General features: G+C 41.9%; 1 protein-coding gene across 1 annotated transcript in view; it reads right to left on the bottom strand.

Moving 5' to 3' along the window:
• The window catches only part of RSBN1 (round spermatid basic protein 1), a 40623-nt gene that overhangs the window by 11851 nt on the left and 2501 nt on the right, over positions 1 to 26271 (bottom strand). The window contains exon 2 of the mRNA XM_008171655.4: positions 16715 to 17385. Coding sequence (XP_008169877.1) covers positions 16715 to 17385 — 671 coding nt within the window. The remainder of the gene's footprint in view (positions 1 to 16714; positions 17386 to 26271) is intronic.

The following is a 26271-nucleotide window of genomic DNA, read 5'->3' as shown; positions in this document are numbered from 1 at the left end:
CTCATTTTCACTGGAATTCACTATGTTATATGTCCAATCACCACTAACCTTCTTGGTGAAAACCAAAACAAAGGTCATTAAGCCCCTCTGCCATTTCCACATTTTCTGTTATTATTCCCCCCCATTGAGTAATGGTCCTACCCCATCCTTGGTCTTCCTCTTGCTTCTAATGCACTTGTAGAATATATTAGAAAGGGGATTGAACCAGACTGGCCCCCAACCTAGCTGAGTACCGCACCCACTGCACTGTAGAAGGATGCTCCTTGTGGCCCAATTAAGATTTATTTAAAGTCAAACAGCTTTAATAGGAGATGAAGAACAACTCACATCAGGGTAAAAGGAATGCTTGATTCACTGTATAACCCCAAAATTGTACCTCAGACGCTATTCTAGGTCTTCACCTGGCATACCAGTTCTCAAGCCAATCTGGCTCTGCATTGGCACTTTAGAGCCCTTTGAAATTAACACAGGTCATTGCTGGGAGGGGAAGAAAGCTGTAGCTCAGGAGCCCTTTGATCATGATCCCGAACTGGCACCCCAACTGGTACCCAAGGCCTTCTCCTCGCATACAAATTTCCAAGCCAATCTGACTCTGTCTATGAACTTTAGAGCACTTTGAAAGTTTGTTTTAAAGAGAAATACTACTGGTAGCCTGTGTGTCTCTGCGCCTCTTGACGTTCATTCCATGGCATGGTCCCAACCCCACCCCTTTGTAAAATCAAACAGGAACATCTAACACTACTGGGATTATTGGGTTTTGGAGCTGGGTGTTGGTCACATGCAGGGAAAGCTAGTGATATGCCCACACAGGGGGTAAAGTGCTCATCTCCCCTTCCCCCCCAGCTTTGGGGAAAGAAAAGTGATTTTTTTCCCCCATCCCATAACCCAGAATGAAATATCAGCTGTGGTGTATCAGTAACCTAACTGCAGGCTGTCATTTTAAGCCTGCTCCCATTAGCTACCATGTGAGCAGTTTGGAAGGCAAGGAGCAGAACCTCTCAGACATGATCACATATCAAAGATGATCTGATAGTCTAAGAGGTAGCCCCATCTCTACCTGTTGACAGCTTTATAAATTAGGACCATTACTTTTAATTCAGGGTATGGACAGACCGGACCCAACCAAAACCAAAGAGTTAATAAAGAACCAAGCCCTGGGTGAATCAAGAAGTCCTTGCTCAGTGTGACTATCAACATCTGAACTACAGCTTTTTTGGAGTCAGCAGCCTAAGGCTCAGAGGTATCTTTATTTTACTGTGTGGTAACAAGCAAGCAGATCTGGCTAATGTGCACTGCAAGTTGTTTGCTAAGAACCACCAAACATGTGAGAATTTGCCACCACCATAGACCTCTTTGAGCCAGCACCTGAAAGATGCAACTTATCAGTCACTCATGGGGAATCACGCAACAGTTCAGTATCTCCAAGTGTCCTCTGCCAATAACAGATGGGCATAGATAGCATGGGACATCTTGTTCCTAACATGATGGTCCTGCACCTGCTCCAGCCACGTAGCTGTAAGGGTACCTGTGCAACAAGGAGATGCAAATACTGCAGGGAAGACTTCAGGTACTCCAATACATGGAACTGGGGTGGCAATGAGCATAGCAACAGAGTATCAATGTTGATAAATGCAAAGTAATGCACATTGGAAAACATAATCCCAACTATAAATATAAAATGAGGGGGGTCTAAATTAGCTGCTATCACTCAAGAAAGATCTTGGAGTCATTGTGGATAGTTCTCTGAAAACATCCACTCAATGAGCAGCTGCAGTCAAAAAAAGCAAACAGAATGTTGGGAATCATTAAGAAAGGGATAAATAGTAAAACAGAAAATATCATATTGCCTCTATAAATCCATGGTACGCCCACATCTACAATACTGCATGCAGATGTGGTTGCCCTATCTCAAAGATATATTGGAAAAGGTTCAGAAAAAGGCAACAAAAATTATTAGGGGTATGGAACCGCTTCCATATGAAGAGCAATTAATAACTCTGGGACATAACTAAAGGGGGATACGATTGAGGTCTATAAAATCATGCTGGTGTGTGAAAGTAAATAAGGAAGTGTTATTGACTCCTTCTCATAACACAAGAACTAGGGGTCACCCAATTAAAAACAAAAGAAGTATTTTTTCACACAGTGCACAGTCAGTCTGTGGAACTCTTTGCCAGAGCATGTTGTGAAGGCCAAGACTATAAAAGGGTTAAAAACAAAACAAAACAACAACAACAACAAAAAAACTAGATATGTTCATGGATAGGTCCATCAATGGCTATTAGCCAGGATGGGCAGGAATGGTGGCCCTAGCCTCTGTTTGCCAGAAGCTGGAAATAGGCAATAGGGAATGGATCACTTGATGATTCCCTATTCTGTTCATTGTCTCTGGAGCACCTAGCACTGGCCACTGTTGGATACTGGGCTAGATGGACCTTAGGTCTGATGCAGTAAGGCTGTTCTTATTGAACACATCAGAGACAGATTCTGAGGGGGGGGAAGTAGAAATGTTTCAACTATCTGCAAATTGTGACTATTTCTGTGAGTAAATATACCTTGAAGGGGTGTTGCATGAGAAATTCAGTAGCTCATAATTATAGGCAGAGTCCCAAAAGAGCACATGCTTATACTTTGTTATTCACATGTTCTATTCATACCAGACACTCTACAGCCCTTCTACTAAGACTCATTACTGTTATACATGTTTCAGAGTAGCAGCCGTGTTAGTCTGTATCAGCAGAAAGAACAGGAGTACGTAGGGCACCTTAGATGCTTGAACTAGAGTTTTAGGCACCCTTTTAAAGTGGGACAGAAGGTACCAATAATCTCACACTTACTACAGCACTTTTAAGAGTAATAAATGTTGCTTAAACACCAAAAATTTATTCACTCCACACTGGTAACGTTGAGTAAAGAGAGTTTAGAGTTCTACCTTGGATCAGCTACTGACTTATAATAGTAAAATTTCATTCTTTACTCTCCCTTCAATGTTGGTGGCAGTGTGATGGTGAGGTTAATAAGAAATGTAGAACTAGTTATACAGAACTATCACAGTGTTTGTCTTATGGAATAGCTGCATTATTGTCATCCTTCCTTTATGACCCCCACTTTTCCCATGTTAGACAATTTTAGATATTCTCTGGCTTAGTAGGGATTAGGTCTTGACTTGTTTCTGAAATACATTTTAGGGGTACTCAAGAATGATGCACCTAAGTCCCACTAGTTGGCGGGGGGATCGGGGGGGAAAGGAAAAAAATATCAGTAATTTACCTAGTTGTAAAGTAGGGGAGGCTTAGAGTATTGGTGTTTGTAAAACCTTAAACCATTTGAAAGGAAGGCACAATAAAAGTGAAATGTATGCATGTTTTAGGAAAAACTATGGCTTTTAAACTGTATATTAATTAGTAGGGCAAGAGTTTAGACCTCTTCCCCTCCCCCCTTGGCTCAGACAGAATAAGTAGCACACTTCCTCCTCGTATGTGCACTCCAACATCTAAGTAAATCTAGAGCCTGAGATTATGTCTCTTGAAGTTAACTGTTAATTGGCCAAGGAACTCTAACATGCTCTTGTGACACTTGAATGAAAAATGGCAATTTAAGATACACAATAATGCAGGTGATTTGACATTTTGGAATCCAGCCATTCAAGTACTCGGGCAGGAAGCTGAAAGCAAGAACACAAGCAAGCTTACTACTCAAAAGCAAAAGTGGAAACAAGGAACAAAAGAAAGATGGTTAAGCCATTCCAGTAGGTGTTTTGTTTCACTTGGTGAATGACAATCATTTAGAATTAGAGTAGTGTAGACATTAAACAGTCTTGCTAGCTTTTAAAAGAGTGATAAGCCTAATTAAGTTTCACATAGAAGCCTAACACCATATATTTTTTGTAAGAAGTTTAAATTGCCCAATAGACAATTAACACATTGTGTATACAGAACAAGCTTTTGTTTAACTGTCCTCTTACTTTCTTCGTCTTAAACATTTCAGGAGGCAGTCAAATCAGATATGGAGAAGGTAGTTTTACAACACTTGTGTTAACATCTGATGTGTTGATATTTTAAGAGAAAAAGGCAGGTAAGAAAAATTGTAATCTCATCTCTTTATATTGTTTGTTTCAAAAATGCATAGAACTGTCCTATTTCTCTACACTCTATAGTGATAAGGAAATACTCAAAGGCTCAATTAGTTAAGACAAAACACTTCAAGCTATTAACAATTAACTCATAGCTGAGGATATTCAGCAGCTACAGGAATTAAAGTATCATTGTTATATCTAATACAGCATCCCCTGACAGTTTAGAGAAATTGGTGAAAGGAAGCAAAAATAAAAAATGAGGAACTTTCAGGCTTTACATGAGCAAAAATATTTTGTTTCAGATACAGGTCTTATACTGCAAAGAAAATAACCATCTCTACCAAAAGGGGAAGAGAAACAAAAGACTTAACCCTCTTTCCTTTAAGGAGTGAAAAAGATATAGGCTTTCAGAGTGCCTTACAAGGCAGGCACATTCAATCATTGCTAGCACAAGTCTTCTCTCTTCACACAGAACTGGTTTCAAAGTTGGATTTGAAAACATTTAGTAAAATAGTCATTAGACACAGACCAGTTAAAAACCCAACACAATTTAACCCATGTTAAGATACCTTGTTCCCACTTCCCCAAGAGAGGCAGGCAAGAAGCATTTGCTCTTAGTGAGAGCTGCTTGTTTTAGATACCCAAATCAAAACTAGTTCTCGGTAGAAGGCATTTTCCCATTTCATGGGTCAGCTAGCTTTGAGACAGGGATGCTCACTTACTAAAATAAATTATTCACACCCCAGGTCAAATACAGCTCTGGAAAAACTTGCTGGAGTTGATGTGAGCCAGAACAAAAACAGAATTACTAACTACCGGTAGATTCAGGTTATAGAATCTTTGTTGATCAACATGCCAGAAATAACAGTAAGATTATCAGATTCTAGGACCGGTCAAGACTACGGTGCTGGAAGAAAGTGTATTGCATATTGGAAGAGCTGAGTTAACAAGTAACTCCAGCTACCCTCTGCCCCACAAAAAAATGATGTTTTCATGGAGACTTGGTTCAGGCTGACACTTTCTGAAGAGTACAAGCCTCTTCAAAGGGCCCAAATATAAGCAGTTTTTTAGATCAGTGGAATTTTGCAGTTGAAAACTCCAGAGAACTGCATTGTCAAGATGTTCAACTAAGCCGATTACATAGGAATATATTACCATATGTTTAAGTTCTGCAGAGACATGAATTTTAAGAACATCCTGTAAATACAGGTTTCAGAGTAACAGCCGTGTTAGTCTGTATCCGCAAAAAGAAGAAGAGGAGTACTTGTGGCACCTTAGAGACTAACAAATTTATTAGAGCATAAGCTTTCGTGGACTACAGCCCACTTCTTCGGATGCATCCGAAGAAGTGGGCTGTAGTCCACGAAAGCTTATGCTCTAATAAATTTGTTAGTCTCTAAGGTGCCACAAGTACTCCTCTTCTTTTTATCCTGTAAATAAATTCTGTACATAGCCTACTTTCTACTAGAGCAATGGCCACAGTACACAAACTACCAATCTGGGCAATTTTATTGCCAAATGAGTAAAGAGACGATGAATGTGCTTTTAGGAAGCTTCTTAACCCTAGAGCAACAGAGGGTTCTGTGGCACCTTTAAGACTAACAGAAGTATTGGGAGCTTAAGCTTTCGTGGATAAGAACCTCACTTCTTCAGATGCAAGTAATGGAAATTTCCAGAGGCAGGTATAAGTCAGTATGAAAGCTTATGCTCCCAATACTTGTTAGTCTTAAAGGTGCCACAGGACCCTCTGTTGCTTTTTACAGATTTATACTAACACGGCTACCCCTCTGATACTTAACTCTAGAGGTGGTCCCTCCACATCAAGAGGTAGATATGCCACCGTGCTCCCTTCTGTAGACACAGAACTTCAGTCCTCTCTAGCACCTTTCAAGAGCAGCAATTTTTAAAAGAAGAGAGTTTAACTGCTTTCTATAATTTAGAAACAGTGAGGGCTTACCTACAGGCCCCTATAGTAATCAGACTACAGGCGGTGTAAACTGCACCATGCATTAGCATACTGTGCTGCAACTCTCCCTTATGGACCTGATCTAGAGGTACAAACTAAAAAGGCTCCTACTTTGCATTAATGGATTCCTGTTTAAGGAGGACTTTTAGTTCACATCAGCAGCATCCACACAGGACAGTTACAGTGTAGCACGGTAGCCTATGCTTCAATTTACAACCCTGTAATTCTAACTGCTGGGCTATGCAGATGGAGCCTTTGATCAAACTGTCATGAGAATGTAGAGTTGTATATATGACTAAATGTGACAAAGATAAGTGCGTACTTTAAGGATTTACAGGTTGTACATTATGTGTCTGGGATTGTGTGTCTACAATTTTTCTTCAGGGCTCGTCTGGTTTCTATGGCATTCCATGTGCTGGGTATAATCCACTTAGGATGACCAGATGTCCCAATTTTATAGGGACAGTCCCAATTTTGGGGTCTCTTATATAGGCTCCTATTACACCCCCCCCCCCCCATCCTGATTTTTCGCACTTGCTGTCTGGTCATCCTAAATCCACTCCTTCCTTCTCTTCTGCCTGTAGCCCAGACAGGCTTCACTGCTCTGTTTATAAATTGCTGTTATTCGTCCCACTTCTTGTTGATCTCATCTGCATTCCCCTCCTCTTCATCAAGGTCTGCAAGTGCTTGAAATCTGTTCTTTAACTGCAGAACGAAGGCTTTCTGTATTTCAAGGGACTTCATCTTGTCAATGTCATAACATTGATGTCCCTTGTTTGGTGGACCCACACTTCAGTTTTAGCTTGAAGGCGGTCACAAAGTGATGGTCACTGCCAACATCTCCACCTCTTCTCACTTTCACATCTGTCAGTGAGTGTCGCCATTTGCCATTGATCGTAATATGGTCAATCTGGTTCTTATTGCTGCCATTTGGAGAACACCATGTCAGCCTGTGAATTTCACAATGTCGAAATAGGGTTCTGCCAGTGACTAGGTCATTTATATTACAGAAATCAACAAGCCCGTCTCCATTTTCATTCATGATGCCACACCCTTGTCTTCCCATTGCTCTGTCATTTGTGTTGTCCTTACCAAGCCTGGCATTCAGGTCTCCTATGACGATAGTTAGGTCATGGCATGGTACTCTTAACTCCGCCTGTAGTGCAAGGTAGAATTTGTCCTTTACTTCTTCATAACTCATTTGTCAGAGCATATCACTGGATCAGGGTGATATGTTTCCCTTTCAGTCTGGCTCTCATAAGTCTGCTGATGAATTTCCATTCAAGCAGGGAATGCTCCACTCCCTTCTTCAAAAAGGATGGCAACACCCTCATGGTGTTGTCCATCATCACAAGCAGAAAACAGCAAAGTTTCTCCCAAGGCTGCTGTTAATCTTCCTGATCCCATCCATCTGCTCTCACGGACACCCAGGATGTGTAAGCTGTAGTGTCTCATATTTGCTGTGACCTGAGCTAGCTTCCCTGTTTCGTACACTGTCCGTACATTCCAAAAAACAAGTTTGGTTTTTGTCTTGGTGTTGAGCACTTCAGTCTTCATGCCAGTGGCTTCCTTTTGGCTTTCACCACTGGCAGGACAAATACCACAAGCAGTATAGCAAGGCACACCGGGAGGTCAAACACCTTGTGAGAGTGGACAAACGGCATTATGTTGATAATCTGACAACACAAGCAGAGGATGCAGCTGCTCGTGGTGAACAAGGAACCATCTACAAAATGACGCGGCTCATCAGTGGTAAATGGCAGACACCAAACACACTCAGGAACAGACAAGGACACCTACTGATAACTGAAAATGAACAAGAAATGTGCTGGACAGAGCATTTCAAAGAATTGCTGAACAGGGAGACACCTAAAAAGGAAGCAAACATCCAGGAGGCAGAGGATGATCTTGATATCAACACAGACACCCCAACTAAGGAAGAGATCATTCAAGCCATCAAATCATTTAAAGAAAAAAAAAAGGGGGGGGAAGCTCTGGCAAGGATAACTGGAATGCAGAATTGTTCAAGGTAAATCCTAAATTAGCAGCATCTATAGAATCATAGAAGATTAGGGTTGGAAGAGACCTCAGGCGGTCATCTAGTCCAACCCCCTGCTCAAAGCAGGACCAATCCCAACTAAATCATCCCAGCCAGGATTTTGTCAAGCCAGGCCTTAAAAACCTCCAAGGATGGAGATTCCACCACCTCCTAGGTAACCCATTCCAGTGCTTCACCACCCTCCTAGTGAAAGAGGGTTTCTGAATATCCAACCTAGACCACTGCAACTTGAGACCATTGCTCCTTGTTCTGTCATCTGCTACCACTGAGAACAGCCAAGTTCCATCCTCTTTGGAACCCCCTTTCGGGTAGCTGAAGACTGCTATCAAATCCCCCCTCACTCTTCTCTTCTGTAGACTAAACAGTCCCAGTTCCCTCAGCCTTGCCTCATAAGTGATGTGCCCCAACCCCCTGATCATTTTTGTTGCCCTCTGCTGGACTCTCTCCAATTTGTCCTCATCCTTTCTGTAGTGGGGGGCCCGAAACTGGACACAATAATCCAGATGTGGCCTCAGTGCCGAAGAGGGGAATAATCACTTCCCGCGATCTGCTGGCAATGCTCCTACTAATGCAGCCCAATATGCCGTTAGCCTTCTTGGCAACAAGGGCACACAGCTGACTCATATCCAGCTTCTCATCCACTGTAATCCCCAGGTCCTTTTCTGCAAAACTGCTGCTTAGCCAGTTGGTCCCCAGCCTATAGCTGTGCATGGGATTCATCCATCTTAAGTGCAGGACTCTGCACTTGTCCTTGTTGAACCTCAGATTTCTTTTGGCCCAGTCCTCCAATTTGTCTAGGTCACTCTGGACCCTATCCCTACCCTCCAGTGTCTCTCTCTCTCCCCCCAGCTTAGTGTTATCTGTGAACTTGCTGAGGGTGCAATCATCCAGATCATTAATAAAGATATTGAACAAAACTGGCCCCAGGACCAACCCCTGGGGCACTCTGCTTGATACTGGTTACCAACTAGACATTGAGCCATTGATCACTACCCACTGATCCCAACAATCTAGCCTGCTTTCTATCCACCTTATAGTCTATTCATCCAGCCCATACTTTAACTTGCTATCTATCCTGGCCCCTCTACTTACATCAGTCTGGGAAAGGGAAAACGTGCCAGATGAGTGGACCAATGGTGTTATAGCGAAGATACCAAAGAAAGGAACTCTCAGTAATTGTAATTACTGGCATGGTATCACTTTTATCTGTGCCAAGCAAAGTATTGTGTAAGATCATAGTCCAGCATATATCAGAGGCAGTTGATAGTGTTCTCAGAAAAGAGCAAACTGGTTTTCAGAAAGGGTGTAGATACACAGACCAGATCTTCACTCTACAAAACATAATAGAATAGTGCTTAGAATGGCAATGGCAACTCTACATAAATTTCATAGATTGAGAAGGCTTTTGATAGCATTCACAGGACCAGCCTATGGTGCATTCGGTGTAATCAATATCAAAAGCTTCTATTTCAACTTTACATGCAGTGTTGATCACAGTGAGCTCATTTTTGAAGTCAAAACAGGAGCATGTTGGGGTGTGTCACGTCTGCAATCCTCTTCAACATTGCCACTGACTGGGTAATGCAGCATACAACAGAAGACATGCCAACAGGTATTAAATGGACACTTCTCATCCCTTGAAGACCTGGACTTTGCAGATGATGTCGCTCTGCTATCACATACCCAACACCATATACAAGAACAAACAACTCGACTCAATGCATTCAGACAGCAAATTGGACTGAAAATCAACTGCAATAAGAGATATCCTGACCTTTAATATTTCCTCACCATCACAGATAGAGGATTATGTTCTCACCATTGTAGAAACACTCACACACTCAGGCAGCCCCATCAGCCAGGACGGTAGAACAAAAAAACAAAAAACAAACAAACAAAAATCAATAAAACCAGGAACACCTTCAGGAGCTTAAATACAGTCTGGAAATCATCAAAACACCACCAACACCAAACGCAAGATTTATCAGAGCTGCGTACTTTCAACACTACTTTATAGCACAAAATGCTGGGGAATGAGAAAGTATGACATGTCTAAACTGTCTTCATTCCATATAACTTGCCTCAGAAAAATCCTCTATCTCAAACCAAGATCTACTGACACAGTGCAGGCTAACAGGATCTGAGCACCATCATTGCCAGGAAGCGTTGGAGATGGAATCAGTTTCCATCCGAAGCACGTGACCAATCCTTCACCAGAGTAGCAATAAGATGGACATCTGAAGGCAAGCGAAAACGAGGCTGCCTGAAAACACGTCGAAGAGCTGTGGAAGCCAAGCTGAAAAACCTGGGAACCACTGATAGACTTGCCAGAAACAGACAGGAGTGGAGGAGCATCGTCACTGCCCTAAACACCAGAGATGTAATAGGAACATCATGATGACGACAATGACATTATGCTTCAGGCGATCTCTATATCAGTACCAGGTGTTCAACTTACTGAAAGCCATGCATAAGTACAGATTCAGTTCTGCGCTGAACTAGACTAATATTATTTGGCAGAGAAGATGGTACCATATCACATTAGAACCTAGTTTGTCAAGCAGTTTAGCGCAATTAAGAGGCGTAGGGCAGGTCTACACTTTAAATGCTGCATCAGTGCAGCTGCACCATTGTAATGTTTAAGTGAAAGCTCTCCCTTTGGCATAGTTAATACACCTCACCAAGAAGCAGTAGCTATGTCGCTAGGAGAAGCTTTCCTGCTGACACAGTGCCGTCTACACAAGGGGCTAAGTCGGTATAACTAGTTATACTGATACAGACCTGTAGCATAGACCAGACACTAAGGCAGAACATGATTCAACTACACCCAAGTTTTAAGTGCTGTCTAAACAATTAAGTTGACAAACCCCAGAAAAGACAGGGTCTAAACCCAGTGAAGTATTCATTGCAATACACTCCATGAGGTTTGCTAGCACACTGTTGTGATGGCCACAGGCCCAAGTTGTTTTGAGTCAGGCCAACAACCATAGACTGACTCTAGAAGCACCCCAATGCCAGTTCGTAAAGGGCTCCCTGGTACATAACAGTAAGACTCAGATGGCCTGACCAGGTTAAACACCTCACACATGTCATTTATTTAAAATGTGTCATGTAATTATAATTGGAAAACTAATAACTCACCGATCTTCATTATTGCATGGTGTATGTACTGTTATCTATACATTTTTTGGTAGGTTGTGCTGGAAATGTGTAACTAAAATGTGTTTAGAGAAGTCAATTTTTTTTGGAGAGAAGAGGTGTGTCATCTGGAAAAAACTAAGGGGCCAACATCCCAAGCCAGGTGTTGGCAAGGACAGTGGGCTATTCATTTGTATTGAAGATTGCAGGAAGATTAATTGCATTGTAAAAAAAATCAAAGGTGGGGGAAAAGCCATCATGGCATCTACACCACACAGCATGGTACCTACACTGAGCAAGGAAAGGAACTTTACCTGGGAACACATTTCAGATTAATAAAATTTCAAAGGTTTGATGACTAAAGAGATGGGAGAGAACTTATTTTATTCATTATCTAAGGAAGGAAGGAAACTAAAGTCTTTGAGCTCAGTGTGTTGAGCCCTGGCTAAAGAATGGGCTGGCTAGCCATGCTGGAAGAATGACTATGGTGAGGAAAAAGGAACAAACTCATTTGTTAAGTAAGTTTTAGTCTTAGAAGTGTATTTTTACTTTTGTTTATAACCATTTTAATCCTTTCCTTATACTTGGTATCACTTAAAAGCGTACATCCTTTTGTTAAGGAACTTGTTTTAACTTTTACCATAAGCCAACTCAGTTGTTTGATGGAAGTAGGTGGTTTAATCATCTCACTAAGTTAATAAGCTGCTGTGTGCTCTCTCTTTAAAGCAGCAAACTTGATAATGTTCTGTGGGTGCCACAGTCAGAAGGACTCAGCAGAGAAAGTTGTTTTTGGGGAGAACTCAGGATTGGGAGGGTGTGAATATCAACCCTGCAAGGAATAACCAGTCTGGTGGAAGCCAGGGTGAGGTTATTGTGCTGCAAGCATGCGGATGTCAGAGTTCTGAATCAAAAATGCACAACACAGAAGCACCCAGGGTTACAGGGCAGGTTATGACAAAACTCCTTACTGGTCTGGGTTGAACTGTTGTGACCATCACAACTTCTCCAACTTTTGGATGCAGTGGCCATATTCAGTTTATGCATTCATTTAGCTGGCAATTTTGATCATCAAGGGTTATTACAGGCACTAAAATCAAGCAAGCAATTTTGTTGCTAGAGGGTACAATAGAAAAAAAAAAAAGAAGTATTAAGAGACTCTCCTATAAATCTGATTTCTGTAGGTTAAATAGTTTTCTGACAGCAAAGCATAGGTTACAGATGTCAATATTATTACAGATATTTAAGTTCTTGCTGCTGAGTAGCCATGTGTGTTCTATCAGTTCCAGACCAATTAGAGTTCACTCTGTGCCTGGAGTGTTGTAAACCCTCTTTAGAGCTGCCAACACTCGAAAACACTTATCCCTTGAAGTGCACACATATTTGTGCTAGCTCTCATTAAGCCAGCCCAAGTATACCAGCATAGCCACAGTACCATGGGTAGCAGCAGCGGAGGCACGGCTTAGCCATGGGAGTATATACTCCGTTTCAGGCAGGTTTGTACTTGACCCAGCCAAGCCATGCCTCTGCTGACACTACCTGTGCTACTGCAGCTACTCTGGTATTTACACCCATGCTAGCTTAATAAGAACTAGCACAAATAGCTGTATGCAAGCAGGTTGGGGGGGAGGGGGGGGGAGGAACACACCTACCCTGTAGTATAGACATAGCCAAAAAGTCATAATGGTAGCAAGGAATGCACAGATCTGGCAACACCAACTGAAAATTCTGTTAACACCTGCTGGAAGACTGGTTCACAGCTAAAATATGCTTTGGCATAAGTGGATAATAAATATTGTTTCCTTATGTAAACCTCATCTCCATTTAAAATATGTTTAAGGAAGAAGACAATTAGTATTTTATTTGTTCACATGAATAGTTTTTAGTCTCAAATGGGACTTAATATAGATTTGGCCAATACTTCTACCACAGTGTCGTCCTGTTTTATCAACATTCTCTTTCTACTGTGGTATTGACTCTTCCCCATCCCAAGTACATTAGGCTGACTTCTCAATCTTTAGATAAAAAAACTGCAACTAAATTTCCAAGTCATTTGTTACAACATGGCAAATGTATGCATCCTCTGCAATGCATTTCTTAGATGGCTTCAAGAGACCTGGCTTATTTTGCAAGTTAGGTAACATGCTGTTGTGCTCCTGCCTCTTATAAAATCCTATTTAACCTTACAAGGATTTAAAAAAAAAAAAAAAAAAAAAAAAAAAAAAAACTTAAAAAAAAGACTATGAAAGTCATCACTTTGGTACCTTATTGTGGTAACAATGTCAAAATCCAAGATGCTTTTTGTTTTGCATGTTCCTCAACCAGGTTGTGCCATCTTGTGACCTCTCTGTATCAGCCTTGCCTGCTCTCTACTGTAGAGAGAACTTTAAATTTTAGAGTATCTCTAATTATAATTCTGCTTTGGATACTTATTGTAGGTGGAAATAGGAGATGTTGAGAAGCTGGAGTTAAAACAGCACATGGACAAATCCAGTAACTGACTAGTAAAATATGAGCTATGCAGACAGCCACATCACGCTTTTGTTCAAAGGAATAAGGCCTCGGAACATCAACTGGAGAAATATAGAGAAACAGGTTAGGTCATGAGTAGTATATACATTTGTGACTCCCCAGTGAATGGGTAACTTTATGACAAAGGACCTGTTGAGAACTTAACCCACAGAATCAAATATTTAGCTGAAAAATGATCCAACATAGTTACAGCTTTTGAAATCTGAGACTGGGGCAAGATCCTAATTTTGTTTTTGAATAACTGGTTCCTAGTTTTGAAAATAGTTCATTCAACTTGAGGCTCAGGGAAAGGCAAGCTTCTTTTCCATCTTTATGTGCTTTACCAGCACGATTTAAACAATGGGCCTTGCGTGAAAGTCTTTTCAGAGCAAATTAGATGCAACTGATTTCCCCAAGCAAGACTCCTAAATCAAAGTTAATCCAAACTAATCCTGTATTCTTCATCTATCCAAGACTCCTGAATAAAAACAATGAATTCTAGGTACAAGAATTAAGACTGGGCCCATAGAGGGATAATGGAAGTCTTCTCAGACAGAACGCCTGCCAAAAAGTTATGATTCCCCCCCCCCCCCCCCCCCAAAAAAAAAAAAAAAAGGGACAGGGATTTGGGGGTAAGTGGACAACAACCAAAGATTAATAAGCAAGCAAGGTGGTGTGTTTGAATGTCACTGGAGAACCTCCTCACTTTGAGAGTGATTTTATGAATTAGCCAGCACCATCTAGTATGGCCAACGTTTGTTTTACAATAGGAATTTTAAGTAGTTTCCAGTTTGTTTTAAATGCCAAGTTTTTCCTACAACTAATGTTACTAGAGCATATGGAAGTCAGTTATGTTTGCAGGCATTATTACAATCTTGTAAATTTTACTTTCCTATTACAAGTAAAATACTGATGTTTACTGATATGAAGACAGGCTAACAAGCAGCCAGAATAGCAAGTTCTCATGACACTATTACCAGGTTACATTTTAGATCAGGACTGAAGCAGATTTTCCTGGGAAAACTAGAGTTTGAAGTTATTGTATGAACAGTCACACTAAGTTATATGGAATTTATCAGAGCTGGAAAATATCTACGCAAGTGATTAGAAAACTACTGCTTGCAAGTAGAGGGCCTAAACCAGGGGTGAGCAAACTTTTTGGCTCTTGGGCCAAATTTGGGTATGGAAGTTGTATGGCGGGCCATGAATGCTCACAAAATTGGAGGGGGGGTGGGCTCTGGGGTGGGGCCAGAGATGAGGTCAGGGTGTGGGAGGGGGCTCAGGCTGGTGGTGCAGGCTCTGGGGTGGGGCTGGGAGAGGAGGTCAGGGTGTGGGAGGGGGTTTAGGCTGGTGGTGCAGGCTCTGGGGTGGGGCTGGGAGATTAGGGGTTTGGGGTGCAGGAGGGTGCTCCGGGCTGGGATTGAGCAGTTCAGAGGGTGGGAGGGGGAAATCAGAGCTAGGGTTGGGGCGCAGGAGGGACTCAGGGGCGCAGGCTCCGGTGGCACTTATCTCAAGCAGCTCCCGGAAGCAGCAGCACATCCCCCCCTCCAGCTCCTACGTGCAGGCACGGCCAGGCAGTTCTGTGCCCTGACCCATCCACAGGTGCTGCCCCTGCAGCTTTCATTGGCCGCAGTTCCTGGCCAATGGGAGCTGCAAGGGTGGTGCTTGGAGTGGAGGCAGTGTGCGGAGCCCCGTGGCTGCCCCTAACCATAGGAGCCAGAGGGGAGACATGTTGCTTCTTCTTGGACCTGCAGCATGCACACACAGCCCCTGACCCTGCTCCCCAGCAGGAGCTCAAGGACCAGATTAAATTGGCTGGTGGGCCAGATGTGGCCCGCAGGCTGTAGTTTGCCCACCCTGGCCTAAACAATCCATCTCTGGAGTTTTTAAAGAGTTTCCATCCCTTATGGATGTGTGACTTTGCTACTGTTCTTATTTTTCACAAGCAGCTGCTTAAAGCGGACAAGACTGGTTGATTTTAGTGCCACTATATGTTGCCCGGGGGAGGCTTCTGAAGTCTCATTTTTAGTTGCTGCTGCTTGTGAAAACCAGGAACAATTGCAAAGGCAGGCACTGGACTTCTTAACAGGGAGAAGGATCCACTAAATGGAAGGCTGGGGAAGGAATAGTTTAGTACAGTGTTTCTCAAACTGGGGTCCCTGAGGGAACTTCTCAGGGGCCACAGGCCCTGCTGATCAACTCAAATCTTCCCCCTCCCTCCCAGAGGCTACTGAAGCCAAACCGGGAGATTTTAGGAACTAAAAGTCCAGTGGTGTAGTGAGGCTAAGGCAGGCTCCCTGCCACATGCCACTCGTGGAAGCTGCCAGCACATCCCTGTTCTGCACAGAGACCCCCTGGTCTTCCCTTCTCTCTGGCAGTGCCCCCAAGATGTGCTGGTTGCTTTTGGGAGCCTCCTGAGGTAAGCACCATTGGGCTGGAGCCTGCACCCCACCCCACCCCCACACCCCCAATCCCAGCCTAGAGCCTGCACCCAAACTTTCTCCTTCCAGTGCCCATACCCCAACCCTCTGTCCCAGCCTGATGAAAGTGAGTGAGGGGCAGGGCCGGGGCCTTGGGGGAAGGGATGGAATGGGGCAGGGCCTGGGGCTGTGCCAGGGGCTTGGAAGTCCCTAGAAAGTTTTAAATCAAAATGGGGGTCCTCCGGTTGCTAAAGTTTGAGAACCGCTGGTTTAGTACCGAGACCTCTGTACTTGTCAGTAGGCTCTGGAATAGGGATTAAGGTTTTAGAAACGTCCTAAAATCAGACATGAATGCAAATGATGGAGCTCCCCTAAGTACGGTCCAGGGACAACAAATACCATCATCTTCCCCAGTGGGTGGGGAGAAGAGACTTCAAGACACACAGGTCCATGGATTATCACTTTGCTCACCTCTTGTCCATCAGTATAAATCCAGAGAATACATTAAAATTGTTGAATCTTCATATGTTTAGGAACATCTACATTACCTGAGTGTGAAAATTTGAAATAGTTGTCGTTTCTATGTCCTTCTTGCCCAGAATTTCCATTTTCACTGGAGTGTTGGGGAAATTAAAAGCAAAATAATCCAGGAAGTCTGGCAAATAGGCAGCTGCGCCATGTACTATGGCTAAAGCATAGTAGGCTGCATTTTTCTCATTTTCACTGAATGACAAAGCAAGAAATTCTTCTGCAAATCTCTCCATCTCCACTGGAGACAAAAATGAGAGTTCATCCATGTAGGCATGAAGGACCAAAGCACCACCATTAGACTGATGTTCTTCATGAATAAAGTTACTAAATTTAGTGCCCGTTTTCAAGAAACTGCTGCGAACAGAGTGCTCTTGATGAGTCATAAATGGTGTCTGAACTCCCTGGGGTACCCGATATTCCTGCATTCCCAAATTCAATCGACACAGCTGCTCATCCTTCAGATACCTGAAGGATTCCTTGGTCACTTCCGAGTTATCACTCTGTACTTGAGTCAGAATCTCTTTGTTGATGCGAGTAAGTCCGGCACAAACTGTTTGTACTTCTTTGTTGTACATTTTAAGGCGTTTCCCTCTCATATCCTCCCGGTGTTTCTTTTTCTTCTTTTTCTTTATCTTCTTCATAATAAGACTGTCGACTCGCTGGGTTTTGCCATTTTCATCTGGAGCTTCTGGCAACAAACAAAAACGGGAAGATTAGAGTTCTACAGTTATAGCAGATTTATCCAAAAAGGAATTAAGAAAAATGCTACACTTCCTAAAGCCATCTTCTTCTGAAAACTATTAGCAGGTTTCACATTGGTTTAATTTTACATTAGCATATTTGCTTTTGGATTGGCATATATGTAACAAAGCCACATATGATTACATAAAACACTAAAAAAACAACATCTAGTTACTATACAAAAATCTTGAATTAAGAAAGTCTGGCAGAATCAGAAACGGGAACATTTAAAGAATCCAAGACAAAAAGAGGAACTATAAGAAATTTGGATTAAACTAATAAAAAATGAATTTTTTAAACTAGCTATTTATTTAAAAATCAGAGGCTTCCTAAGTGCCTCTTACAATTAAGACAATAAATCATCGCAATCCATAAAAGACTAGTGGCTCCACAAAATATAAACCAAATAAGTGAAAGAAGCTAGTGTGGGTAAGAGTTAAACATTTAGGTCCCACTCTTGCAGGTTGTGTGCAAGCAGGCATACTGTGCAGAGCAACTTGCCGATTTGGGGCCAGGACTGAAGTATGATGAGGGGAAGAGAGGAGAACAACCACCATTCTAATGTGGTAAAAAGGAATTAGTACAGCAGTTTGCAGTAATATTTAAAAAGACAAATGTTTAGAGCAAAAATTAGTCCGTTTAGTAATTTTTTCCTTTATTTAAAGTTAAGTCTTCAAAGCCAAAAAAGCTTGTGGAAACATCTGGCAGGAAGGTAGAGAAACTGCAAATGAGCCCAAATTACACAAGGACAATAATCTCATGCTTTTTAAAAAAAAAAGCTTTATATACACTTCAGTAATCTACTTTCAATATGAGAAAGGCACATTTGAAATGTAATAACCCGAGTCCAAAATACAACAAACCTTTCTCTGAACACAGCAGCAACCTAGTTGGGTATTTCATAATATTTTGCCAGCAAGTTATTATGTTTTGATGTTAATATTCCCATTGTATGGATATGTTCCATGTTGTGTGTAGGGGCTGGAGGGGAGCAGAAGCTAGGAACTGAAGTACCCCTGCTACCCCACGGTCCTTGGCCTCACTGCTGAATGCCAGTTAGTTCAAAAACAGGGTGGTAAGTGATATAGGACTGAAACGGAGACACAAATTTATTTCATATAGGGGTCAAAGCCAATTAGACAGGATTTTTTTTTTTAACCCCTACTAAACTTGCTGGATTCAGACGGATGAAAGGCTGTGCAGCTCACTGGCAATGCCCTAAAGCATCCAGGATGCCAATAAATATCGGATCCAAAGTCAATGGAAGGACTCCCATTAAGGGCATGATTCAGAGCTGCTGAGATTAAGTGCTGACCTAGGAGTGGCTCCTACAGTGCCTAGATTTAATTTATAATTTTAATGTTGGGTGTGAAGTCAACACCACATAAGTAGGGAATGCAAGAATTAATGTTACTTGTGCAGCTTCAATTCACCCTTCACTTGTGCATAAACAATATATAGTCTTTAGTTACATGATCACATACTGTTTCCCACATGGGTTATCAGGATCTAACCTTAGGATCTTCACACATGCTCTTCACACTGGAGCTAAAAGAGTAACTGGTACTGGAGGGAGTGTGCCTGGTATACCCCACGAAGGCTGTGATAGATAGACAGTAGCAACCTGGGGCTCAGGATGTGGGGAACTGCAGAAGCAGCCACCTCCATCCCTTTTCTGCCCAATGCTCCCTAACCCTCTTCAGACACCATCACATTCTCTACCTAATCTCAGCCCCATCCCTGACCACCCATCCACCCCCCATTTTCTCCTCCAGGTCAGGTGCCATAGCTGCCTATTGTGGCGAGCAGGAGAAATTGCAGTTGTTGCCCACAGCCACACTGGAAGCCTGAGAATCTCAGAGATAAGGCTGTAAAAAAAATGCATGGGTGTCACAAGAGGCATAATACTTGGCAAGATCTTTGAATTCTTAGGTTTTCAGATTCAGTTTTGAGGAGGACATGTCAGATTACACAAAACAGTCAGAAGCTTCCAGATATATTTGCCTGTTTATTACAGTTAACACAAGAAGTTTGATGTAGCTAAACCAGGGCAGAGACTGATGATTAAGGCTACTATTTTGTCATGGAGGTCACAGAAGTCACATAATCCATTACTTCTAAAGACTGCCATGACTTCAGCCCCAGTGGCTGGGAGCTGCAGGGTCCCCCCCGCAGCGAGCTGTGAAGTACCCTGCCACTTGAGGCAGCAGGCCCCCAAACTCCCAGCTCCCCAGGGAGGGGGGAGGGGGACCCTGGAGCTCTGAGCCCGCACAGGTGGTGGGGGGCCCCCAGAGCTCCCAGCAACTGCTCAGTCCCTTCCCATTTTATCATGGATATTTTTATCCAAAGTCAGGGACAGGTCAGGGGCTTCTGTGAATTTCTCTCTATTGCCCGTGACCTGTCTGTGACTTTTACTAAAAATGTCTGACAAAATTTTAGTCGTACTTATGATCTATTCATGGACTGCTTGTAGACAGCTGGCTCCTTTTTCTCCTGCCCATTTTATGATCTGCATTGGTGGTGGTGGTTTTTTGGTGCACAAAATTAAAAATTAGCAATTATTCAAGTCCTGTATGATTGCACCAAAGTAGTTCAAACATCACCATTGCTATTTGCTCCATCTTGATGTATAGCAGCAATTCTCCAACTTTTGTATTGGTGACCTCTTTCACACAGCAAGCCTCTGAGTGCAACCTCCCTTATAAATTAAAAACTCTTTTTTGGCATTTAACACTACTAGAAATGCTGGAGGCAAAATGGGGTTTGGGGTTGGAGGCTGACAGCCTATGACCACCCTCCCCCATGTAATAATCTCGCAACCTCCTGAGGGATCACAACCCCCAGTTTGAGAACCCCTGATGTATATAGTTTGTATAATGGAGGGAGAGATCAGAACAGTTCTGACTTTTATAAAGCTTGGGGAATTCACAAAACAGATCATTTATTATACTGTCTGAAATCAGAGTGACTTGTGTTATTTCACATCAGCGATGGACATAACAGCAATTACCACTTAACCAAGATGGCTGCTTAAATGTATCGTAACAATTTTAGCAGCAGGCTAAGGTTATCTGACTGGAAGATCACATGAAAAATATGTTAGCCATGGTAACAGCAGCATAGGGCTTTGTATTCTTAACACAGCAAAACTTATGGACTTCACTGAAACTCATTTGTATTCCCACTCAATTCACTTGCAGTACTGAAAGTTATAGAACAAAACAAACAGTGCCCCTAAACAAAATGTACTGTTATTACTATGATCTGCAAGAAGGAAAACCATGGCTATAAATTCATATAAACTAAATTTAAAGCTGTAACAGTCCTGCCTTAGTGACTTTAGAAAAGTTTACAATACACAAAATATTTAACAATTACTGTAGAACCTTATGAAGCCTACATTCTCTAGCATTTTAGAGCTTTTCTTAGGTAGATTGCTAGAAACTGATGTTTTAAACCTGCATTATAGTCCTTTAAAACCAAGAGAACAATACCAATTTAATGAGTAAAACCAGTCAAAGCAAAGAATAATTTTTTAATATTAAATTTATATAACTACTTTTGAATCCTTAAAGTATCAGTCTTTTGTGACGCTGCTGGTTATACTTACCTTTTACATGGTATCTTACAAATAGCAAGTACATTTGTTTCAATATTATAGATGGGGAAAACAGATTGTGTCATTTTCAGTGTTATCCAATATGAGTCAAACTTGTTAGAATCAAGGGTGTGTGTTTTAAACTCCCAATCCACTACTATAGTCAAGTCTATGATTTAGTGATGGGTATTTTTTAAGTAAGAGTCATGGACAGGTCACGGACAATAAATAAAAATTCATGGCCCGTGACCTCTCCATGACTTATAGTATAAAATACCCGTGACTAAATTGGGGGGGGGGGGGGGGAGAAGGGAGGAGACCCTCTGCTGCTGTGGGGGCTTGCTGCTCCAGACACCCACAGGGCTGGCTGCCCTGGTCCCCTGGGGCCACCCAAGCTGACTGTGGAGCTACTCAAGAAGCAGCTGGTGTGGCTGTCCCCAGGGCCACCTGAGCAGCTGGCCCTGGAGCCAACTGCTTGGGAAGCCTTGGAGCCAGCCACACTGACCGCCACAGAAGGCGCAGAAAGTCACAAAATCCATGACTTCCGTAACCTCTGAGATAAACCACAGAGCTGTAACTATAACCACTGGATCACACTGCCAACTACTCTGTAGGCTTTCAAGTATATAATTCAATAAAGATTTGTTCTAAAAATCCATGCAAAAAACTGAACAGCTACCGTTGAGGTCTTTTTGTAGATGGAACGGTCATGAAAGTGTGTTTACATAATTACTAAACTATGAAGTGTAGATTGTGTTTTATCAGATTAGATAGTGCAATTCACTATTCAGGATTTAGAGGATGATTTTGTAGCTAAAGCACAGGACCCTGAGTCAGGAGATCTAGTTCTCTTTCTGGATCTGCTACACACCACTTTTTGTGAATGCTGTTTTTCAGTATGCCCATTAATGAAATGGTGATAATACCTTAGAGGTCATAAGATTAGACACATTTTATCCAGATCTGGATGGAAGGTGCTAGAGTCAAATACTTTGCATTTCTCCAATTTCAGAGAAGTAAAACTTTTGTGATGAAATGGAGAATCCATCTATGTATGCTATATGAATTCCAGTTTGTAGTTTTGTTAAAAACATACATGAGTTCATAATCTCCAACTCCACATTGAATGTGGGGCTTGTCTGCCTTCTTAGTCTTTTTAACTCCATGCTGGACTGAGATTCCAAGCGGTAGTGGCACCAGGCAATGAAGTATAATTAAACCTTGATGTCACATGGAAAAAAACTCCCTTGGACAAATAACTGGCTACCTTTCTGAAGCATCAGTCTACCCAGGCAGTCTTGTAACTAAGCAACAGATCACCTGATGAGGCTGATGGGGTTGTGACTGGAGATTTCAAAAATGGGTCTCTCACTGGCCATTTTAGAAAGAGGGAGAAGAAAGTAGAGGCAAAAAGCTGGCAGCAGGAGTTAGAGGGGACTCCACATTCCAGATAAGTCACGAGTATGAGTGAAGGATCCTGGACTCCTTTAAAGACTGTCAAGCTCAAAGAATGCTCAACAGTTGAGAGTGCTTTTACAAAGCCTCTGTGTTATGTGCTTCAACTAGCACACGGCCCTGGAGAGGTAAACAGTAAGCCAGAGAGCTCAAGATTGGAGAGCTCTGGGAAATGGAGTGCCTACAGAACTGGGACACCCTGGGAGTCAGCACTGGTCCTGGGGGCTTAGGGCAACTGGACCACAGGGCCCCACTTCTATGAAGGGGTAAGAGTTCATGCCTGGGAAGAAGCATGCCAGAGAAAGAGGGTGCCAGAACCTATCCAGTTCAAGGGATGCTTAAAAGCACATGGGTCCAGCATATCAGACCCAAACTGCAACCTGGAGCGTGTCCAGCAGAGGAGCTTTCCAGGCCTGAAACACCCTTGTCTTCCAAGGCCAGAAAGAATCTTTGCTCCTAGAGGGACTAGATATTTAAAAATCCAAAATGAGCCAACGTAAATTGTAAGATAATTCCAAGCTAACAAATGTGCTGCATCAATGAGGAAGATCTAAGTCTATTTATTAGTCACCGAGAAGTAAACACCTACATTCTCCTGAAGTCACATTTTAGCATTTAATTTAAAAAAACCACACACACACACCACACACACACAATTGAATATTTAGGGGTTTTACTATTGCCTGAATGCAAAATGCTCTCCTAAGAGGGATTTACTTCATACAACAGAGTATAAGCTATATACCTTTGCTTAGTGTTCTGTTTCACATTTAAGAATTTCCATTGACTATTGCATCAACTCTTTTCAGTCTTTATCAGCATCAGATACCGTAAATTAATCTTATTTTAACTGCTGCACTTAACCTTTGCTCAGTATGGTAAAGAGTTTCACTATTATATTGACAATGCATTTGGTATTCGACAAGGCCTGCCTGTTGGCAATACTTGACAGTCATGTAGAATGTCTAGTTTGAAATGAAGAGTTTAAGCGAACACTGCTCATTCATCTAATAGTGGGAGAGAATTCTTTGCACACTTCAGTGAATCCAGGGGCAGTTAAGTAGTGGATTAAGGTTTTGGTACTGTGCTCCTGACGTCAAGAGGAAATAAAACACTGCTGGTGATTCTTTAACTAGTTCAATACATCTCTACCCCGATATAACAACCCAATACAACACTAATCTGGATATAACGCAGTAAAGCAGTGCTCCGGGGGACGGGGGGGACGGGGGGGGGGGGCTGCGCACTCTGGCAGATCAAAGCAAGTTCGATATAACGTGGTTTCACCTAAGGTTTGGTCTTTCCCGAACCTTTTACGGTAAGGTTTTTTTGGCTCCCGAGGACAGCATTATATTGGAGTAGAGGTGTATATGGTAATGTTATTAACATGTCAACTTGTAGTTGGGTACACTAAGGTACCTAGACATCACTTCAAGATGCATTGGCTTCAGGGAGATGTGTTAACAGATAGCTTGGATGGTCAATCAACTCAGCCTAAAGTGAAGGGAACTTTTAGAACAGCTGAAAGGAGGAAACAGGAAGTTGAACCAGACCAGACCAAATCACACAAATAAATTTATGATGGAAGGTAAACTATTTTATCAGTACACTAGAACAGGGAATATAAAATCCTCACTCCCAAAGCAGGAAAAAAAACCACTCTTGCCAGGATGTACTAAGTCCAATTTCTGCAGTACTTCAACTTTCATATAAGAAAAGGCAAGTTTCTAGCCTTATGATTCCCCGTGAGAATGGATGCAGTGTGGTTGTCCTGATTCTGCAAAAAGACTGCTTTCTGCTGCTCCTCTGAGCTTTGCCAAGCCACAGCTTGAAATTCAGATTCTGGTCAGTTTCACAGCCACAATTCACCAGAGATTTCTGCAGTATTAACAGAAGTAGTAAAGAAAATCCTGTGTATCTAAGTCAAGTCTTTAATGACCAGGTTGAAAGGAAATAGATCTGCTGAAGATGCATTTTGATGCCATCTCTTTACAGACCAAAACTGAACACCTGCTACTGCTTTACAATGGTGTAAAAGCCTCCCTTATTTCTCTTTCTGGTATTATAAATTGCTTTATACTTACTGCTGAAATATCACTCAAATATCTCACAGGAGAAATTTATAAGGTATCCCATCCTAGTATCCTGGTATTAAACAATCAGCACACATGAAAAGCACACTCAGCCAAGTTGTTTTAAAACTAAACATTCCCACATCATAATTTTAATTAATAAGCCTCATATAGTTGGATACTATTCATAATTATTCCATCTCCAAAATAAAATTATGGGAAAGAATTAAATGAATTAAATTCTCTAGAAGTGCTTCAAGAAGAGTTCATACACCATTCTGTGTAAATTCAGATATCTAAGGCACACTTCCATACATGCTCAACTTTGCGGTCTATAGAATTAAGTATCTAAACTGAGCAGAAGACTAATTTGCATTATAGAGTATTGCAGCCTAACATCTTGATAGCTTCAGCTCCACTGCTGGAACTCAGACCCACAATATGGAATTTATTACATTAGCTTTCAGAGATAAAAAGCAAGATGTTGTTTTTAATATAATAAAACTTGATAATTTCACTACTCAAGTATCCATTTAATAATGTCCAAAATACTTTATCAAGTAAAAGCTTTTATTACATGCATGATCTAAAATGGACCCACTAGAGTATGGTCCAAGAACATTATTGTAAAAGCTGTAATAGTTTCATTTGCAGTTGCCCAGCTTTCAAAATCTTTGCTTTGAAGAACAGGAATATTCTAGTAAGGCTTCTTAAGCAACGAATGCTTACCGCAGTGTATCGCTATCTTGATGTTAATTGCCTGGGAAATCTTTACTTATTTTGGTCAAGCTTGTCATGGACAAACAGTGATAGCTCTGCTAAATGGAAATATTTATTCTCCACTAAATAAGCAAGTAACCCTAAATGATGGATCTATTAGTCATTGCTACTTACTTTCTAGAACTCTAGAATTAGAATAATCCAACAAAGAGCTTGTGTAATTCAAGGTTCAAAGATGTGCAGGAAGTAACTTCAGAATAACCCTGTAGGTTTTCCCACAAGCCACTCAGGGTACACTGCAGCTGGGCAGGGTGATTCCCACAAGCTCTGCTCAAGCTAGAACACTACAAATAGCAGTGTGGACGTTGCAGTACTGGGTGGCTAGTCCAAACCATCACCAAGTCACCCAAGTTTGCCAGCCACTGGCCACCCAATGTCCACTATTTTTAGTACATCAGCTGGACCTGAGCTAGTGCATGTCTGTCTGTCTACCCACACTGGGAATTACACCTACCACCTGCGGTGTAGACTTACATGAACAAGTACCTTTTGGGGGCATTACAGATTAATAAAACTGTTAGACCAAGTCATTATTAAGTGTATCTAAAAGTGCTGAAAATATAAACTTCATTTTTCCAAATTCAAATCTCATGTGCCTTGGAGTTAATAAAAGATATTACCTCAACAACCTTGTCTCTCTAATATCCTGGAACCAATATGGCTACAACACTACTGCAAACAACTGTTTGGAAAGTATTCTTTTTTGTTTGATAAACAAAATAATGAACATAACCTAAGAACATAAGAATGGCCGTACTGGGTCAGATCAAAGGTCCAGCCGCCCAGTATCCGGTCTACCGACAGTGGCAAATGACAGGTGCCCCAGAGGGAGTGAACTTAACAGGTAATGATCAAGTGATCTCTCTCCTGCTGTCCATCACCACTCTCAGAGGCTAGGGACACCATTCCTCACCCATCCTGGCTAATA

The sequence above is a fragment of the Chrysemys picta genome, chromosome 4 (genome assembly GCF_011386835.1).
Source record: "Chrysemys picta bellii isolate R12L10 chromosome 4, ASM1138683v2, whole genome shotgun sequence".
Taxonomy (NCBI): Eukaryota; Metazoa; Chordata; order Testudines; family Emydidae; genus Chrysemys; species Chrysemys picta.
The sequence above is the reverse complement of the archived record's forward strand: the minus strand, read 5'-3'. Positions and strand labels throughout refer to the sequence as shown.